We start from the raw sequence: 13,716 nt of genomic DNA, 5'->3' as shown, positions 1-13,716 counted from the left end.
GTAAATGGCCTGTGCTTTTCTAAAGAATAAGAATAGATTGCTATTTCCAAAGAACAGTATAATAGAGGTTGTGTAATGATTAAATAATTATTGGCTGGTTAATTTCAGGATGGACTCCTTGATTAGTTTAACAAACAATTAATGAGTGTCTGCTGTGTGCCAGATTCTGATGAATATACTAGACGTAAACTGATGAACAAAATTATTGTTACATTGTTATGATCTCTATGACTGCTAGCTGTGCTACTCTTTGTAGCCCCTAGTTTAAGAACCGAAATGAGGCAACAGCTGCTCAAATTAAAATTTAAAGAGTTTTCTTAATCTGGTATTTAGGTATTTGAATTTTTTGAAATGTCTTTTGTCATACAGATACACATTTCTTAATCTGACATGCTAGTGCTCAGTCACATCGGTCATGTCCGACTCTTTGCAACCCTATGGACCATAGCCCACCAGGCTCCTCTGTCCTTGTGATTTTTCTGGCAAGAATACTGCAGTGGGTTGCCACGCCCTCCTCCAAGGGATCTTCTGACCCAGGAATAAAACCTGTGTCTCCTGTGTGTTCTGCATTGCAGGCAAATTCTTTACTGCTGAGCCACCCATATCATACCCATTTTTAAGATAGCTTTTCAAGAAACTAGGAATTTTAAATGCCCTTTCGGGAAGCTGTACATGACTTGTGTTTCTTCAGGACACAATTCTCTTGTACTTGAGTAATTCAAAATTACAGTGTCACTTTTGTACTCAAAAACGGAAATGGTAAGACCTTTGCCATAATGCTATAAGAGAAGTATACAAACTTCAGTTGCATAAAATGTGAGGTCTCATTGTTGTTTAGTCACTAAGTTGTGTCCGACTCTTTTGTGACCCCATGGGCTATAGCCTACCAGGCTCCTCTGTCCATGGGATTTCCCAGGCAAGAATATTGGGATGGGTTGCCGTTTCCTTCTCCCAGGGATCTTCCCGAACCAGGGATCAAACCCATGTCTCCTGCATTGCAGGCGGATTCTTTACCACTGAGCCACTTGGGAAGCTGCTCAGTCCTCATTGCTACAAGGTTAATGAAATGCTAAGGGTGACCCTGCTATAAAAACAAAATTTCCAATCATATATATCCAAATTTATATTACCTTCAGATTTGTTTATTGCAAGGTGATACTGTACTCTTATAATGTAGCATGTTGGTAGACGTCTTAGCTAATCACTTTCTTCAGTTTTTAATGTGAAAATTTTTCAAATGTACAAAAAAGATGAGTATTTTTCAACATGCTAAGTCAACTATTAATATTTTACAGTATAAAATTTATGAGTGTATTTCTGTGCTATAAGTTACAAGTTTAAAGGCCTGATCATAGTCTTATTTTAGGCAAGAATACTTTATAGATGATACTGTTTTTCATCATAGTATGTTTTTATCAAGTTTTCTCACAATTGATGCTAAGAATAGTCACTTTCAATTTAGGTGGTACTACCAAATCTTTCCACTGTTAAAGTTCTTTTTTCTTTTTCCATTGCAATTAACAAGTATTAGTCACCTCCAGTGGCTGCAAGTGAGTCTTTTTCTCCCTTTCTTAAGTATCATTACAATGTCATCCTGGAATTTTAAAAATCAATTTTATTAAGGTATAATATACATAAAATGTAACCATTTCAAGTAAACATTTTGATGTGCTTTGACAAATGCATACCCCTATATATCTACCTCCACAGCCAAGATAGAAAATATTTCTGTCATCCCAAAAATTCTTTTGTGACCAGGCAACAAATGATCTGATGTCAGATAGGTTAGTTCAATTCCAACAACATGAATAATACATCACTTGATATTGTCCTACACATCACATATAAAGATCACCTCACACACTTTTACCAGCCTTATTTTTTATCATAATCTCAGTTTGATGAGTTGTTATGTATTCAAGTTCATGAATCTTTTCTTCTGTAGTTATAACCTGCTATTAAGGCTATCCTGTGAATTTTTATTTCATATATTACATTTTTAGGTCTATAAGTTTGGTTTGGTTCCTTATATCTACCAGTTCACCCTTGTTTATTTTCATGATGTCCTTTTAGTCCTTAAGTATATTTATAAAAGTGACTTTAAAGTTCTCATCTACTCATTCTGTGATTTCTTACTCTCTACTGACTGATTTTTCCTTTGGTTGTGGCTTGTATTTTTCTCTTATTCAAATACTTAGTACTTTTTTTTGTTCACTGAATATAAGAAATAGTGACCGTTTGGCTATTGAGTGAGTGTCTGGATTCTCTTTTCCTCTGTTAAAGCCTGCTGAGTTTTATTTGGGCAGCCAGCTCAGTTTGATCTGCAGATCAGTTAGATCTGTTCAAGACTTATTTTTAAGCTTTGTTTAGATTGGTTTAGAATAGCCTTTCCAGTAGGTCTAGTTTAGCCTTATTACTAATGGATCTCCTTTCTGCCATTTCTTCTTATGCCTTGAGAATCCAACAAGGTCTCTGGTCTCTCAGCTCTGGCTGGATAGAACTGCAACATCTTTCAGCCCTATACAATCTCTGGGAGTTTTTCAGTTCACAGCTCCATGGTAGACATTCTTTCCACAGTACTTATTCTTTGTATCTCCTCATGGAGTTCCACTTTATGTACTTTCAATTTATTATGGATTTTTATTCGTTTGATGTATTTTTAATATTATAGTTATCCTACTTTAAGCCCCATATTGTCTAAATTTGGCCAGTGAGAGTCCATTTAAGCTAACTTCTGTGTCCTTTTCATATTACTCTTCTTAGTCTTTTAACGTTAATTTGCTTTCTAGCACAGCAAGCTATCTTACTGCTGTTCAGTTGCTCAGTCATGTCCAACTCATTGCAGCCCCATGGACTGCAGCATGCCAGGCTTCCCTGTCCTTCACCATCTTCTGGAGCTTGCTCAAACTCATGTCCATTGAGTTGGTGATGCCATCCAATCTCACCCTCTGTCATCCCCTTCTCCTCCTGCCTTCAGTCTTTCCCAGCATCAGGGTCTTTTCTAATGTGTCAGGTGGCCAACATATTGGAACTTCAGCTTCAGCATCAGTCCTTCCAATGAATATTCAAGATTGATTTCCTTTAGGATTGACTATATTAATCTTCTTGCAGTCCGTGGGACTCTCAAGAGTCTTCTTAAACACCACAGTTCAAAAGCATCAATTCTTTGGTGCTTAGCTTTCTTTATGGTCCAACTCTCACATCCATACATGACTACTGGAAAAACCGTAGCTTTACTAGACGGACCTTTGTCAGCAAAGTAATACCTCTGCTTTTTAATTTGCTGTCTAGGTTGGTCATAGCTTTTCTTCCAAGGAGCAAGTGTCTTTTAATTTCATGGCTGCAGTCACCATCTGCAGTGATTTTGGAGCCCAAGAAAATAAAGTCTGTCACTGTTTCCATTGTTTCTCCATCTATTTGCCATGAAGTGATGGGACCGGATGCCATGATCATTTTTTGAATGTTGAGTTTTAAGCCAGCTTTTTCACTCTCCTCTTTCACTTTCATCAAAAGGCTCTTTAGTTCCTCTTCACTTTCTTCCATAAGGGTGGTGTCATCTGCATATCTAAGGTTATTGATATTTCTCCTGGCAGTTTTGTTCCAGCTTGTGCTTCATCCAGCCTGGCATTTCGCATGATGTTAGACAACAACTCTGCATAGAAGTTAAATAAACAGGGTGACAATGCAGCCTTCATGTACTCCTTTCCCAATTTGGAACCAGTCTGTTGTTCCTTGTCTAGTTCTAACTGTTGGATCTTGACCTGCATACAGGTTTCTCAAGAGGCAGGTAAGGTGGTCTGGTATTCCCGTCTCTTGAAGAATTTTCCAGTTTGTTGTGATCCACATAGTCAAAGGCTTTAGTGTGGTCAGTGAAGCAGAAGTAGATGTTTTTCTGGAATTCTCTTGCTTTTTCTATGATTCAGTGGATGTTGCCAATTGATCTCTGGTTCCTCTGTCTTTTCTAAATAACAGCTTGAACATCTGGAAGTTCTTGGTTCAGGTACTGTTGAAGCATAGATTGGAGGATTTTGAGAATTAATTACTTTGCTAGCATGTGAAATGAGTGAAAGCTATCTTAGGCTTGCTTTGTATTCTCTCTGCCCATATTTAGAATTAACCTTTTCTCCAAGAAGCCCTGATTTCTTTTAGTATATAGAATAATATTTAGATACCAAAGTCTAGGCTGTGAAGGTGCTTATTGCACCTGGTTTGTGGTATAGAAATAAATGGGAGTCATCTATTTCTTGGGCCTTTCTTTGTGGTTTAGAGCTAGGAATTTTTTTAGAATCGTGAGTTTGTACTGATATTTTCAGTTAAAATTTAAAATTGGAAAGATTTTATTAAACTTCTTTGGGTTTTATGTGTATATCTTTTATTTTATATTGAGATTTTTAGTTCCTATATTATCATGATATTTTATTTTCTTTATTCTACATATGTATTAAATAGTTTCTAAATTTAAATGCAAATATTAATAATACTACAGAGTGACATTTAAGATCTCTTGGAATTCTTCTTGAATGTAGGCTATATCTCTTCAAGGGTGTCTGCTTCTGATAATAAGGGACTAGCTTATATCCTCTTTTAGATAACAATTACTAATCTAATCTAGGGTAAAAATATTTAAAATACCTATTTGGTAGAACTGGAAAATGCCCCAAAGCATATAAGAACTTGAGAGGAATAGACTCTTCAAAGAATGGGACTATACTTGGTGGCATTTACATTTTACAGCTCTTCCTGAAGGGCTGTACAACTAAGATTCAAGCAGAGAGCCTCAGCCTCACTGGCTTGAGCTGGGACGTCAGGGAGTTCTCAGATTTGCATATAAATAGCCATCCAAATCCTTGGCCAAACCTAAATAGACATGTGGAACAGAAACTCCAAGGAACTTGGCAAGAAACAACAGCTAGAAGGGCCCCCCCACCACCCCCCCCAAAAAAAATGAGCATAAATTTCAGCTGTTGTTCATCACAGGGAAGCAATGCTAATCATTAGAAAATGGAAGTGATTATATTAATATCAGACAAAATAGGTGGCATAAGAAATGTTAAGAGAGATGATGATTCATAATGATGAAAAAGAAGTACAGTTCATCAAAACAATCCTAAATGTGTTTGTAGCTAATAATAGTTACAGAATAGTTCATGTAAAAACTGACAACAAAATGAAAAATAAACACATCTATAATCGTAGTTTGAGACTTCAGCCTTCCATTCTGTAGTTGATAGAACAAGGAGCTAGAAAATTAGTAAATATATAGAAGACTTAAATAACACATGAGCCAACTTTACCTAATAGACATTTATAGAACCCTCCACTCCACAGGAGTAGAATATACTATTATGTTCTTTTAAAGTAGACATGGAGAAATTCCCTGGTAGTCTAGGGGTTAAGACTTTGTGCTTTCACTGCTGGGGGCCTGGGTTCAATCCCTGGTCAGGGAACTAAGCTCCTACAACCCATGAGGCCTGGACAAAAAAAAAAATAATAATATAAATAAAGTAAATAGAGAATATTTAGCAAGACCATAGACTATACCACAAACCCATGTCACTGAGTCTTAAAGGATGTTATGTGGAGTATGTTCTCTGACCCATCAGAATAAAATTAGAAAGCAGTAACAGAAAGATATCCCAGATATTTGGGAATTAAATTATTTAAGTACAGTAATTTGTTGTTGCCCTTAGGGGGAAAAAAATCCAGCTTAATGGCAAAAACAACAATGATTTATTGTCTTTCATCATCTGGGTTTTGTCTGTGTAGTTCTTCCCATGATTTGTCCATGATTACTCAAAGAGCTGCACACAGCTAAAGGACTAGGTCTTTTTTCCATATGGCCCTCCATCCTCAAATAGGCTAAACAGGTCTTCCCCACATAGTGGAGGCATATACCAAGAAATCAAGTCCTAGTAACACTCTTATCAAGCCTCTGCTTTTATCAGATTTGTATATGTTCCATTGGCCAAAAAGATAATCATATGGACAAGGCCACAGTCAATGTGGGAGGGGATGCATGGAGACTCCCACGTTTCATTGGATGTAACCTTTTACCACAATTGATATGACCTTGGTTAAATCATTTTCTCACCTATTCAGTAGAGTTTGTGATATACATTCTCAGGCTTGTTGTATGAATTAAATGAAATAGTATAATTATATAGTACCTAGTATATATGATAAAAGTTGTTTGGGGGTGAGGAGGGGTTTAAGATACCAAAAGTAATTGAGTGGCAAATGGTATTATCTACCACTATTCATTTCCTGCTGTATGCACTGACGTAAATAGTAGGGTTACAAATAGACACAGTTATTATCCTTAGAGAAATGATATTTTGAATATAAGTTAATTAAGCCCAAATTAGGTTTACAGATTTTGTAACTGTCAAAAAGTTTCATAAACTCAACCATGGTGTGACACTTGGATACGTGTATGTTCAGTTTTACATTAAAGTTGGTTAATTGACAGTGTTAATACACCAAGGTTATATATCTTAAAAGATCTGACTTTTTAAAACATCATTTTAAAAAGCTCTATCTTTTTACAAGTTTTAAAGATGATTTGGTCAAGCAGTGTTTGGAATGCCATCCAGTTTCAGAGAGCGATGCTCTGCAGAATTTTAATCAATTGGCAGATCATCAAAATGCACTTGAAAACACTGCAAAGTTCTGCTTTTAAATAGTTGTTGAAATATAAACAGTTGGAACTCTGAAGAAAGGCTAACATAGTTTATTCTGGAACTGCAGTCTAAGTTTGCAAATACCATGTTCTTTAATTGTTTGGCAAAGTACCGACAAAAATAAATCTTATGAAAACTAGACTACTTAGATTTGAGAAAATAGAATATACTGATCTCTCTTATGTGTGTGTGTACATGTGTCTTTTTCTCCCTCTCTTTCTTTGTATTTTCTTTGCTTCTCTGCTTTAGCAGTTAAATGACTTACAGTTATAATTTCCAAAAAGAGGTTTGTTAGTTTACTCATTTTTAAAAAACATTTCATTGCCTATATTAGTTTAAAATACATACTAGAATGGTTCTGAGACTACCAGATATCCACATGGAAAAGAATGAAGCTGGACCCTGACCTCACACCATATACAAAAATAAACTCAACTCAGAATGATCAAATACCCATGAAACAGTTAAAACTATAAAACTCTTATAAGAAACATGGGGATTAACCTTTGTGACCTTGAATTAATTTCTTCGATATGACACCAAAAACCCAAGCTACAAAAGAAAATAAATAAATTGGACTTAATCAAAATTTTAGCTTTTATGTTTCACTGTTAAGAAGTGAAAGACAACCCATAGAATGGGGAAAAATATTTGCAAATCATTGCAGATGGTGACTGCAGCCATGAAATTAAAAGATGCTTGCTTCGTGGAAGAAAAACTATGACAAACCTAGACAGCATATTAAAAAGCAGAAAATAAAAAAGTAGAGACATTACTTTGCTGACAAAGTTCCATCTAGACAAAGCTATGGTTTTTCCAGTAGTCATATATGGACGTGAGAGCTGGACCATAAAGAAAGCTGGGTGCCGAAGAGTTAAGGCTTTTAAACTGTGGTGTTGGAGAAGACTCTGGAGAGTCCCTGGGGCTGCTAGGAGATCAAACCAGTCCATCCTAAAGGAAATCAGTCCTGAGTATTCATTGAAAGGACTGATGCTGAAGCTGAAACTCCAATACTTTGGCTACCTGATGTGAAGAGCTGACTCATTGGAAAAGACCCTGAAGCTGGGAAAGATTGTAGGCAGGAGGAGAAGGGGACAACAGAGGAAGAGATGATTTGATGGCATCACCGACTCAATGGACATGAGTTTGAGCAAGCTCCAGGAGTTAGTGATGTACAGGGAGGCCTGGCGTGCTGCAGTCTGTGGGGTCACAGAGAGTTGGACACGCTGAGCTACTGAACTGACCTGATTTGCAAATCCGATATCTAATAAGGGACTTTTTATCTAAAATGCATCAAAAGGCTTACAATAAAAAGACAAAGACACAATAAAAACAGTAAAAAGACAACCCAACTTTAAAATGGACAAAAGTTCTGAATAGACATTTTTCCAAAGAAGATATACAGATGATTAATAAGCACATGAAAAGATGCTTGACATCGTTAGTCATCAGGGAACAAATCAAAACCAGAGTGAAATGCCACTTCATACCAACTTCGATGGCTAGAGTCAAAACTGGCAAACATTAGCAAGTGTTGCCAGGATGTGAAGAAATGGTAATCCTCATACCCTGCTGGTGTGATCGTTAAGTGAGATAGCTGCTTTGAAAAACAATTTCCCCAGATGGTCAAACATACTGTGACTTTATAACTAAGTACGTCCAGTCCTAGGTATATATCTACAAGAAATGAAAACATAGGTCTACAGGAAAACTTGTACACTGATGTATAAGTTGTATACAAATGTTCATAGCAACATTTTCATATTAGCTGAAAAGTTGAAACAACCCATCAACTGACAAATGGATAAACAAAATGTGTTATATCCATGCAATATCCATAAAAAGGAATGAAATACTTATACATGTTACAACATGGATGGACTTTAGAAATATTATTCTAAGTAAGAGAAGCCAGACAGCAAATATTGTATGGTTCTATTTATATTAAATGTTCAGAATAGGCAAATCTAAAACCTGGGTTGAGAAGATCCCCTGGAGATGGGAAAGGCCACCCACTCCAGTATTCTGGCCTGGAGAATTCTGTGAACTGTACAATCTATGAGGTCGCAAAGAATCCGACACGACTGAATGACTTTCACTTTCTTTCATAGAAAAAGACAGTAGGTTAGTGGTTCCAGAGGCTACAGAGAATAAGGGATAGGGGAGCAATAGCTAAAGGACATGGCAGGGATGTGGGGAGGTTTGGAGGTGATTAAACTGTTCTAAAACTGTGGTGACAGTGCTATAGTTAAAATGGATAACCAACAAGGATCTACTGTATAGCACTAGCACAGGGAACTCTGCTCAATATTATGTAACAACCTAAATGGGATAGTAATTTGAAAAAGAATAGATAATGTATATGTATATCTGAATCACTTTGCTGTATACCTGAAACTGTCACATTGTTAAATAACTGTACTCCAATTTAAAATAAAAAGTTAAAAAATAAATAAAAGAAAGTTGTGATAATTGCATATATCTGTGAATATGCTGTAAGTCAAGTGTATTATATAATTTAAATGAGTAAATTATATGTGCACTTTATCTCAATAAAGTTGTTACTAAGAAAAAATTATTAGAAGAAACAGATTTTTGCAAGTCTGTTTACCAAGTAGTGTGCCACAAGCCAGAATCTTTAATTACTGTATATTAAGGTCTGTGTGATATCCAAACCACTGAATTGTGTACTTTAAAGTGACTAATATGGTTAATCTTATATAATATGAATTTTTATCTCTCTCTCTCTTTTTTTTTTCTTTGGCTGCCCCATGTGGCATATAGAATCTTCGTTTCCCAACCAGGGATCAAACTTGTGCCCCCTGCAGTGGAAGAGCGGAATCTTAACCACTGGAGTGCCAGGGAAGTCTCACTGTGCAAAACTTAGAAATACAAAGTAAATTTAGCAATGAGAGCTCAGTGAAAGAAGTCAGAGCTCAGATTCTTTTTGATACCAACTCCCTTAGCAGACAGTCCAGAGAATGATCAAAATTGTATACTGTAAGGGCTCAGTGAGCACACTTGTTTGTCCAAGAGTCCCATAGAAGGCCATCCAGTGAAGGTTCTCAAAATTATCTCAATGGTGCCTTCAAATGTTGAGGAAGACACCACCACTCTTAATACGAAGAACAGTGAGGCTGAGTTTACTACTTGCTAAAGCAAAAAAAGAATGATATTTACAAAATATAATCTCTCTGACAAAGTAGAACTGATGCAAAGGGTTTTGAGAAGTGTGGGTTTCAGGGACTGGCAGATTTTCAAAACTGGAAATGTACTACATACTTGCACACCACTTTTAACTGGTGTGTAGAGATAGGACTTCCCTAGTAATTGGTAGGGAAGGAGGTCTATTCTTCCCTAGACAGTGAAGAATCCGTCTGCAATGCAGGAGACCTGGGTTTGATCCCTGGGTTGGGAAGATCCCCTGGAGGAGGGCATGAGAGCCCACTCCACTATTCTTCCCTGGAAAATCCCCACAAACAGAGGAGCCTGGCGGACTACAGTCTATGGGGTCTCAAAGAGTCAGACACAACTGAGTGACTAAGCACTAGCACACAGAGATTGGTGGACTGTTGGAAGCAGGAGTGGAAGCTTGACTGCTGATGCTTACTGGAGTGAGGCTGTGGTTGACTGGCTGCCTTGCCGAAGCGAGGGACTGTCATTGATTGGCTGACTTAGAGGCATGGCTACTGGGCAAAGCAGTTACTGTTTGATTGGGACAGGTTTGAAGTAATTCTATGATTACTTGCTTATGGCTTGGAACAAGAGCTAAAGAATGGGCAGTGTTTCCTTTTCTTGAATTTGGAGCATAGAAACTTCTTTTATTCCTCAACATCTCCTGTTTCTGATAGCTGCATTAGAATCTAATTTAAAATCTTTACTCAGTAGGCAGTCAGGAATCACGGGGTTTTTAAGTAGAGAGGTGACTGATGAGATCGTTCCTAGACTTGTAAAAGGTGGATTATAGAGGAGAAGAGAAAGTCCAGGAAATGGTTTAGAAGGCTGTTGAAAATGTTAAACTTTAGAATGTTCTGAGGCATAGCCTTATTAACAGGAGAGGAAAGCAGACTTTATGTTGCATTAACATCTTCCTTTTCCTTCCCGGTTACCACTCTCTCTCTCTCTCATCAAGTGAAAAATTAACATCTATGCCAAGGAAGAATTACTAGTGAATATCAAGATTGTCCTAATTACTAAATCAGGAATAACTTTAAAGCAATTAATTTGAGGAAAGAATGCTTTGCTTTCTGACCATTTTCTTGGTTCTCTTAGATAATTAAGTTGAAAGCTGAAGCCCGACTGGACCTACTAAAGCAGATTGGCGTTTCTGTCGACACATGGCTAAAGAGTGCAATGAACCAAGTGATGGAAGAACTGGAAAATGAGCGATGGGCCCGCCTTCCTGCAGTGACTAATAATGGAACCTTACACTCGGTACAGTTTCTCTTGAATATGATGGGCTAACTCCACTAAAGGATGCTCTCCTATGACTGTGTAACCAAACTTGATAATAGCCAAAATTTTAAAGAAAAAGTAATGGATTTTCTAATGGTTTGTGGTTTTTTCCTTTAGTCTATCACTAATTGAGTTAAACTTAGTGTAGGAAAGAAAGAGAGAAGAAAAGAATAGTACTTTTTAAAAATCTGCATTATATAGTGACAAAATATTATCACTAGTAGATTTATCATTATCCCATTCATAAAAGTAGGTATATTTCTTATCCGGAGGTAGCAGGATAAAAATTTTAGTCGAAAGTTTCCAGAGTTTTCAGAGGTCTTCTTCAGTGTAAATGAAAATAAACATCCGGAGCATTGTAAACAGTGTTAAAGAAGGGAAAGGAACACAGTCTATGACTTAGTCTGTTCAGTTCACAAGGACTGTCACACTCTGCTCACAGTCTCTTTCTTTCATCAACGAGACAGTGCTACAGGTATAGGTTTATGAATAAGGCCAGAACTCGTGCTTAAGTTTTCTTACTTCAGGTTAAGAGTGTTCTCCACTCTGATGTCATCCAGTTCAACTATGGTTTTTCATCCTGGAAATCTGAGTATCAGAAAAGTTCAGTGATTTGCCTGATATTACATAGGTGGATATATAATGCCTTGCTGGTCAAACTATTTTTTCCTGCTATCTCCCTACCCATTATTCTCTCTCATCCAGTTTATTTCCATATGGCATTTATTACAATCTGTGTTTGTCTTCTTGTTTTATTTTATTTATCATCTATCTTCTTCCCTGAAATGCAATTTCCATGCCTACCTGGTTCACTGTTCTGCACAGCAGAGTGTCTGGCACATGTCAGTACAAAGTGAATGAATCAACAGATAAATGGAATAGTGTGTGTGCTCAGTCTCTCAGTCATGTCTGACTCTTTGCAACCCCCTAGACTAGCCCCCTAGAGTAGCCCACCAGGCTTCTCTGTCTATGGAACTTTCCAAGCAAGAATACTGGAGTGGGTTGCCATTTCTTACTTCAGGGGATCTTCCCAACTCAGGGATCAAACCTGTGTCTCTTTGTCTCCTGCACTGGCAGGTGGATTCCTTACCTCTGCACCACCTGGGAAGCCCAGATGGCATAGCAGCAAACTAAAACTCTAATCTCCTGACTTTCCACTATATCCATAATGCCTCTTCATATTTGTGCCCTTCAGATAAAAGGAATTGAGCTAGAGAAAGCGGCCATAGTTTAAGAACATTCCTGGAAGTTTTGTCAGTTTTTTCACATGGCATTCTGACTTTCTAATGAGAATACGCTTGTACATTTAAAGAAGATTGTGAGTGTATGTGCATTTTAAGGAAAAGCAATCTACCGAAGGCTTATTTTTATTTCAATATTAATGGTAATCCAGCTGGGGAAAATAAGTACATATCACCTATTTGACGTTGGAGTTAGAAGAACTTAGCCTGTTTCAAATACAACAGAGTTGCTCTGTCTCATGGAATGTCTCTTCCCATTTCGTCTTTTTAAAAGCCACAACTTCCATCTAATTCATGTTATTCTGTTTAACAAAGCTTACAATGATAACAAATTCCAGATACATTCTTGCTTTTGGCTTCTTCAACAGTACTTACTGTTGGCAACTTATCAACCCCATGGTTTTCCTCAGACTAGCATCTTTTCTATCAACTGGGCAGGCATTTATCCCTATGTGCCCACTTCCTGGGCAAATTGGAGATGAACAAGACTTGGTGTTTCTCCTCAAAAAGCTTACACACTGGTAGAGCAGACAGACTTCTATGGATCTTAATGATACATGGAAGTGTATGACTGAACTATTGTGTAGCAAACTTGAACTTGATAACTACTAACTCCTTAGCACATATTGGAAAAAGTCTCTGGATTTCAGAAATTCTAAGATACCCTCCAGCTCCAAAATCTCATGGTTTTGTAAAATTGTATCAGAAAAACTTAACATATCTTATTATTGCATTTCACTTTATTGTGCTCACAAACAATCGCATTTTTTAACAAAGTAAAGGTTTCCTTTTTCATTTTACATTTGTTATGGTGATCTGTGATCAGCTATCTGTGATGTTACCACTGTAACATTTTGGGACACCACAAATCCCACCTGTTAATTGATGAATTTTTGTGTGTTTTGACTGCTTCCCTGACTAGACTTTCCTCTGTCTCTCTCTGTCTCTTCTGGCCTCCCTATTCCTAGAGATGCAACCATATTGAAATTAGGCTGATTAATAATCTATAGAGTGGTCAGGTGAAAGGGAGAGTTGCACATCTCTCAGTCTGAATCAAAAGCTAGAAATGATTGAGCTTAATGAGAAAGGAACATCAAAAGCCAACAATAGGCCAAAAGCTAGACCTCTTGAGCCAAATGTTTGGCCATGTTATGGATGCAAATGAAAAGTTCTTAAGGGAAATGAAAAGTACTACTCCAGTGAATATGTGAGTGATAAGAAAGAAAAAAAGCTTTATTACTGGTAGCAAGGAAGTTTTAGTGGTCTAGATAGATGATCAAACCAGCCACAACATTCCATTAAGCCAAAGCTTAATCCAGAGCAAGGCCCTAACTGTTTTC

The 13,716-nt window shown here is 37.1% G+C and overlaps 1 protein-coding gene across 1 annotated transcript in view; it reads left to right on the top strand.

Annotated features, from left to right (window-relative positions):
- The window catches only part of FCHSD2 (FCH and double SH3 domains 2), a 244,535-nt gene that overhangs the window by 205,256 nt on the left and 25,563 nt on the right, over window positions 1–13,716 (top strand). The window contains exon 13 of the mRNA XM_002693439.7: window positions 10,953–11,114. Coding sequence (XP_002693485.1) covers window positions 10,953–11,114 — 162 coding nt within the window. The remainder of the gene's footprint in view (window positions 1–10,952; window positions 11,115–13,716) is intronic.

This window comes from Bos taurus, chromosome 15, assembly GCF_002263795.3.
Source record: "Bos taurus isolate L1 Dominette 01449 registration number 42190680 breed Hereford chromosome 15, ARS-UCD2.0, whole genome shotgun sequence".
Lineage (NCBI taxonomy): Eukaryota > Metazoa > Chordata > Mammalia > Artiodactyla > Bovidae > Bos > Bos taurus.
Note: the sequence above shows the minus strand (reverse complement) of the source record. Positions and strands in the feature narration are given on the sequence as shown.